This window comes from Ptychodera flava (genome assembly GCF_041260155.1).
Source record: "Ptychodera flava strain L36383 chromosome 3 unlocalized genomic scaffold, AS_Pfla_20210202 Scaffold_26__1_contigs__length_13983176_pilon, whole genome shotgun sequence".
Lineage (NCBI taxonomy): Eukaryota > Metazoa > Hemichordata > Enteropneusta > Ptychoderidae > Ptychodera > Ptychodera flava.
Genome location: NW_027248280.1, coordinates 9,210,702 through 9,218,538, shown reverse-complemented (window position 1 = coordinate 9,218,538; position 7,837 = coordinate 9,210,702). Strand labels below are relative to the sequence as shown.

The 7,837-nt window shown below is 44.3% G+C and overlaps 1 protein-coding gene across 1 annotated transcript; it reads left to right on the top strand.

Moving 5' to 3' along the window:
* Window positions 1–6,601: 6,601 nt before the first annotated feature.
* On the top strand, window positions 6,602–7,609 carry LOC139125935 (uncharacterized). The gene has a single exon (XM_070692011.1). It carries the CDS (start codon window positions 6,602–6,604, stop codon window positions 7,607–7,609), a length of 1,008 nt encoding a protein of 335 aa, XP_070548112.1.
* Window positions 7,610–7,837: the final 228 nt, after the last annotated feature.

Here is a 7,837-nt window from a genome sequence, read left to right as displayed (position 1 = left end):
GAACTGTGAGGAGATAGGACATTTCTTCATAAAGTGCCCAAAGAGGACATCAGAAAACCAACGTCAGACAGGAAGACATAGACGTAATCAAGGACGTGGAAGAAATAGAAATGAGCAGAACGATAGCGCCAACTACGTTGAAAGTGAGCAGTCTGAGCAATGGAGAGGTTCCATGCAGAAACCAGACTATGTGTTTACAGTTCATGATGATCCAAATAGAGACAATGGAGTTACATCATTAATATTGGAGGCGTTGAAGTACAAGATATTTTGATTGATTCCGGAGCGACGTGTAATCTCATGGGTCAACACACGTGGGAGTACCTGAAAAGGAAGAGAGTCCAGTGTACATCACGCAAGACTGCACGAGTATTGTTTGCGTACGGCAACACAGAGCCATTGCCAACACTGGGCACATTCACTGCTGATATCATGTCGCCAGACAAATTGAGGTGCAGAGCTGACTTTGTTGTTATCAAAAGTACAGGGAAAACATTACTATGCAGAGAAACGGCAGAACGCCTCAACCTCCTCCGCGTTGGGCCAATACACGCCAACAGTGTTGTGGATGGAAAGTCAGATGAAGACATTCGTAGAGAATATAAAGACATACTCCAAGGAGTCGGTCTTCTGAAAGACTATGAACTAAGCTGAATATTGACGATTCTGTGAAGCCGACCGCTCAGCAAATTCGCAGAATTCCCTACGGGCTACGGAAAAGTTGATGCCAAGCTCGACAAACTTTTATCAATGGCTATCATAGAGGAAGTATCGGAGGGACCGAACGGATGGGTGTCACCACTTGTAGTTGTGCCCAAGCCGAAAAAGATGTTAGAATCTGTGTTGACATGAGACGTGCAAACGAAGCCATAGTACGCGAGCGCCAACCGATTCCAACCTTAGATGAGTCATGAGGGAAATGCCAAGAGGATTTGACCGGTTAAGAAGGGCTTGACTACGCAGTTTCTGCGTAGTGAAGCGTCATTACGTATTAATGGTGACCCCTGGCCAGCTGTCAATATCTTTGGGGCTTTTGTCTTTTGGCCTGCTTTGCATATGCATCGTTAGACACGACCTGCCAATCACCCAGGTAGTCAATCAAACTATTAATTGACTGTTTACCGCCCAATTAACACTATCCAGCAGTATCAGTCACTGCATGAAAACCCAATAATACTTACTGTATTAACATGGATTATTGCCTGTATTTTAGCTGAAGAGTGCATATACAGATGAATACAGTCAAGAATCCATTTTTTGTATTCAGCAAGTCTGTATTCATGTGGATTCATGTGAATTCACGTGTATTATACTATAATACAGGCAACTCATTAATGTGAATTTATCTGAATTATTGGGTTTTCATGCAGTGAGTCATATTTTATTTGCGTGGCCCGGTAGGGCACAACGTAGGAACACGTGTATTTCTATGTGTACGTTTCACTGGTGGTGTTGTTTGTACCATCGTGCATTTGAAGTCCTTGTTTCACCTACAGCATTACTTTCAAGGTGACAGGCTTAGTTTTAATGTTCAGTATCATTGCACCGAGTTCTGCCAACGGTGAAAACCACCTGTTTTTGCCTACTAATTACTGCCCGTCGCTGCCCGTCCTGAATGTAGCCTATCTATAGCTACAGTAATCACAAAATCATTTATCAGTTTTGATATATACTCCTAAATTGTAAGTTTGATCAAAATCCAGACCACATTCAGGGGCTATGCAGACTGTGCATATACGCACACACAGTGACAACAAGGCGGCAAACACCTATTCACCAAGCACATCGAATCTAAATGCTATTATGTCAGGAGTTTATTCGCCAAGTTTGATCAAAATGACACCATTCAAAGCGACAGGAGAAAGTTCGAAAATTATGTAGTGATATAATTTCGATATCGTCATTTTGTAATCGATACTTATCCGTATTTTCTATCCTGGGTCGGTAACACTGCTGGTGGACAGAATTGTCCCCGAGGTTATCGTTCGCCCATTAAAGCGATGAAATTCGTTTCTTCGCTTCGATAAGAGTGTATGTGCGATGTATGATAGTGAGCATGCGTGCGTGAGTGCTTCACGAATTCTACAACGTGTTGGAAGGTCTCATGTCAGAAAAATGTAACAACTTAGCCGGCTATTGAACCACTCTTTTTTGGGAGTGGAGATTTAGCCGACTGGTTCTGTCTCAGGCCTCTCAGCTAGGCGACTGATGCCGTATGTTGTGGGTTCGAATCCGATTGAAAACTATCCGTATTTTCTATCCTGGGTCGGTAACACTGCTGGTGGACAGAATTGTCCCTGAGGTTATCGTTCGCCCAGTTTAAAGCGATGAAATTCGTTTCTTCACTTCGATAAGTGTGTATGTGCGATGTATAATAGTGAGCATGTGTGCGTGAGTGCTTCACGAATTCTACAACGTGTTGGAAGGTGTCATGTCAGAAAAATGTAACAACTTAGCCGGCTATTGAACCACTCTTTTTTGGGAGTGGAGATTTAGCCGACTGGTTCTGTCTCAGGCCTCTCAGCTAGGCAACTGATGCCGTATGTTGTGGGTTCGAATCCGATTGAAAACTATCCGTATTTTCTATCCTGGGTCGGTAACACTGCTGGTGGACAGAATTGTCCCCGCGGTTATCGTTCGCCCAGTTAAAGCGATTAAATTCGTTTCTTTGCTTCGATAAGTGTGTATGTGCGATGTATGATAGTGAGCATGCGTGCGTGAGTGCTTCACGAATTCTACAACGTGTTGGAAGGTCTCATGTCAGAAAAATGTAACAACTTAGCCGGCTATTGAACTACTCTTTTTTGGGAGTTGAGATTTAGCCGACTGGTTCTGTCTCAGGCCTCTCAGCTAGGCGACTTATGCCGTATGTTGTGGGTTCGAATCCGATTGAAAACTATCCGTATTTTCTATCCTGGGTCGGTAACATTGCTGGTGGACAGAATTGTCCCCGAGGTTATCGTTCGCCCAGTTAAAGCGATGAAATTCGTTTCTTCACTTCGATAAGTGTGTATGTGCGATGTATGATAGTGAGCATGCGTGCGTGAGTGCTTCACCAATTCTACAACGTGTTGGAAGGTCTCGTGTCAGAAAATATAACAACTTAGCCGGCTATTGAACTACTCTTTTTTGGGAGTGGAGATTTAGCCGACTGGTTCTGTCTCAGGCCTCTCAGCTAGGCGACTGATGCCGTATGTTATGGTTCGAATCCGATTGAAAACTATCTGTATTTTCTATCCTGGGTCGGTAACACTGCTGGTGGACAGAATTGTCCCCGAGGTTATCGTTCGCCCAGTTAAAGCGATGAAGTTCGTTTCTTCGCTTCGATAAGTGTGTATGTGCGATGTATGATAGTGAGCATGCGTGCGTGAGTGCTTCACGAATTCTACAACGTGTTGGAAGGTCTCGTGTCAGAAAAATGTAACAACTTAGCCGGCTATTGAACTACTCTTTTTTGGGAGTGGAGATTTAGCCGACTGGTTCTGTGTCAGGCCTCTCAGCTAGGCGACTGATGCCGTATGTTGTGGGTTCGAATCCGATTGAAAACTATCCGTATTTTCTATCCTGGGTCGGTAACACTGCTGGTGGACAGAATTGTCCCCGAGGTTATTGTTCGCCCAGTTAAAGCGATTAAATTCGTTTCTTTGCTTCGATAAGTGTGTATGTGCGATGTATGATAGTGAGCATGCGTGCGTGAGTGCTTCACGAATTCTACAACGTGTTGGAAGGTCTCATGTCAGAAAAATGTAACAACTTAGCCGGCTATTGAACTACTCTTTTTGGGAGTTGAGATTTAGCCGACTGGTTCTGTCTCAGGCCTCTCAGCTAGGCGACTGATGCCGTATGTTGTGGGTTCGAAATCCGATTGAAAACTATCCGTATTTTCTATCCTGGGTCGGTAACACTGCTGGTGGACAGAATTGTCCCCGAGGTTATCGTTCGCCCAGTTAAGCGATGAAATTCGTTTCTTCACTTCGATAAGTGTGTATGTGCGATGTATGATAGTGAGCATGCGTGCGTGAGTGCTTCACCAATTCTACAACGTGTTGGAAGGTCTCGTGTCAGAAAAATGTAACAACTTAGCAGGCTATTGAACTACTCTTTTTTGGGAAGAGAGATTTTAGCCGACTGGTTCTGTCTCAGGCCTCTCAGCTAGGCGACTGATGCCGTATGTTTATGGGTTCGAATCCGATTGAAAACTATCTGTATTTTCTATCCTGGGTCGGTAACACTGCTGGTGGACAGAATTGTCCCCGAGGTTATCGTTCGCCCAGTTAAAGCGATGAAGTTCGTTTCTTCGCTTCGATAAGTGTGTATGTGCGATGTATGATAGTGAGCATGCGTGCGTGAGTGCTTCACGAATTCTACAACGTGTTGGAAGGTCTCGTGTCAGAAAATGTAACAACTTAGCCGGCTATTGAACTACTCTTTTTTGGGAGTGGAGATTTAGCCGACTGGTTCTGTGTCAGGCCTCTCAGCTAGGCGACTGATGCCGTATGTTGTGGTTCGAATCCGATTGAAAACTATCCGTATTTTCTAGCCTGGGTCGGTAACACTGCTGGTGGACAGAATTGTCCCCGAGGTTATTGTTCGCCCAGTTAATACGATTAAATTCGTTTCTTTGCTTCGATAAGTGTGTATGTGCGATGTATGATAGTGAGCATGCGTGCGTGAGTGCTTCACGAATTCTACAACGTGTTGGAAGGTCTCATGTCAGAAAAATGTAACAACTTAGCCGGCTATTGAACTACTCTTTTTTGGGAGTTGAGATTTAGCCGACTGGTTCTGTCTCTGGCCTCTCAGCAAGGCGACTGATGCCGTATGTTGTGGGTTCGAATCCGATTGAAAACTATCCATATTTTCTATCCTGGGTCGGTAACATTGCTGGTGGACAGAATTGTCCCCGAGGTTATCGTTCGCCCAGTTAAAGCGATGAAATTGGTTTCTTCGCTTCGATAAGTGTGTATGTGCGATGTATGATAGTGAGCATGCGTGCGTGAGTGCTTCACCAATTCTACAACGTGCTGGAAGGTCTCGTGTCAGAAAAATGTAACAACTTAGCCGGCTATTGAACTACTCTTTTTTGGGAGTGGAGATTTAGCCGACTGGTTCTGTCTCAGGCCTCTCAGCTAGGCGACTGATGCCGTATGTTGTGGGTTCGAATCCGATTGAAAACTATCCGTATTTTCTATCCTGGGTCGGTAACACTGCTGGTGGACAGAATTGTCCCCGAGGTTATCGTTCGCCCAGTTAAAGCGATGAATTTCGTTTCTTCGCTTCGATAAGTGTGTATGTGCGATGTATGATAGTGAGCATGCATGCGTGAGTGCTTCACGAATTCTACAACGTGTTGGAAGGTCTCATGTCAGAAAAATGTAACAACTTAGCCGGCTATTGAACCACTCTTTTTTGGGAGTGGAGATTTAGCCGACTGGTTCTGTCTCAGGCCTCTCAGCTAGGCGACTGATGCCGTATGTTGTGGGTTCGAATGCGATTGAAAACTATCCGTATTATGTTACAATTTCTTCACAAACATCATGAAAACTATACATTCGATAGATATTGATCTTAAGTCTTGGTATTTATTAAAATTAACTCATTTGCTAGGCGTTTTATAATTGCTTTCTTTAGTTTAAATGAATTAAAACATTTTTATTTATTTCTAACGGCGCCATTTTAACGTCCGTTTCCATGGAAACGAGCGTGGTGACCCCCATTTTTTATTTCATTTTTGCTCTTGCACAACTTCAAAGAATGGTTGTGCAAAGTTTCAAGAAATGACACCACAACTTAATTTTGACGTAATTCGTAGTACTTCACCTTAAAGACGTTGTGTTAACACTGCTGCACATAGCAGGGCTTGTGTGTTTCACAACACCGAACAATTATTCAATATTCACTACGGCCCCCCTAGTGGTCCAGCCTACGATGCTCCGCGTTCCCAGTGTTGAAGGTGCTGGACGGGAGGCGGTAGGGCTCTCGCGCCGCGCTTGGAAAACACAGATCCTACACAAAGGCCATGGAGCTAAGAAGGTACGTTTCCTGAACTTTATTGACCTTTGACCTGGGCTAACCCTGAATACTGTTCGTAGTTGCTGCTGTTCTCTGTAACGGCGGACATCATGTGTTCAAGTGAATAAAGCATTGTAATCTGATAACATCGTGTGCATCATTGCCCATCGAGGTGAATGTTATATCTGGCGACGAGGTGGGCTTCTCAGAGAAGGTAAATTGTAATTGAACCATTTGATCACAATTTCATCGTGGATGCCTGGAAAATGTCCGAGGGAAACAGTGCCGCCGGGGGAAACGTGACTCCGTTGGACATCGGAGGCCTGACTTGTTTCAACGTCAATGAAGACCCGAACACCATTTCTCAAAGATGGAAGAAATGGAGAAGAGCATTTGAACTCTATCTAGTCGGTAAGGGAGTAACAGCAGAAGCACAGAAACGAGCATTACTGTTACATACTGCGGGACTAGAAGTGCAAGAAATCTATTTCACGCTGGTAGGTGAAGACTCTGACAAAACTATGTGGACACGCTGCAAGTATTGAACAATCATTTCGTCCCCAAAGCGAACATACCATTTGAGAGACACATGTTTAGACAGATTGCCCAGACCAGTGACGAGACGGTCGATCAGTTCGTATGTAGGCTCAGACAAAGAGCGAGTACATGTGACTTCGCTGAGAAAGAAGACGAGCACATCAGAGATCAGTTGATTGATAAATGCTACTCTCCGCATATACGCAGAAAGTTTCTCGAGAAACAAAATGCCAAACTCACTGATTTACTTGTTATCGCTCGTGCCCAAGAAGCTGTTGACTTACAAATGCAGTCAATGGGAGAGAGGAAACCTCAAGTACAACAAGTAAATGCAGTCGGTGGAAAGAAACAAGGCCAGAGGAGAAGTGCCCCAAAAGTAGGTAAAAGACATTATACCAGTAACACTTGCTATAACTGTGGGAGGCAAGGACATTTTGCCAGAGACCCTGCTTGTCCAGCTAGGGGACAGAAATGTAGGAACTGTGAGGAGATAGGACATTTCTTCAAAAAGTGCCCAAAGAGGACATCAGAAAACCAACGTCAGACAGGAAGACATAGACGTAATCAAGGACGTGGAAGAAATAGAAATGAGCAGAACGATAGCGCCAACTACGTTGAAAGTGAGCAGTCTGAGCAATGGAGAGGTTCCATGCAGAAACCAGACTATGTGTTTACAGTTCATGATGATCCAAATAGAGACAATGGAGTTACATCATTAAATATTGGAGGTGTTGAAGTACAAGATATTTTGATTGATTCCGGAGCGACGTGTAATCTCATGGGTCAACACACGTGGGAGTACCTGAAAAGGAAGAGAGTCCAGTGTACATCACGCAAGACTGCACGAGTATTGTTTGCGTACGGCAACACAGAGCCATTGCCAACACTGGGCACATTCACTGATGATATCATGTTGCCAGACAAATTCAGGTGCAGAGCTGACTTTGTTGTTATCAAAAGTACAGGGAAAACATTACTATGCAGAGAAACTGCAGAACGCTTCAACCTCCTCCGCGTTGGGCCAATACACGCAACAGTGTTGTGGATGAAAGACAGATGAAGACATTCGTAGAGAATATAAAGACATACTCCAAGGAATCGGTCTTCTGAAAGACTATGAACTAAAGCTGAATATTGACGATTCTGTGAAGCCGACCGCTCAGCAAATTCGCAGAATTCCCTACGGGCTACGGGAAAAAGTTGATGCCAAGCTCGACAAACTTTTATTAATGGGTATCATAGAGGAAGTATCGGAGGGACCGAGCGGATGGGTGTCACCACTTGTAGT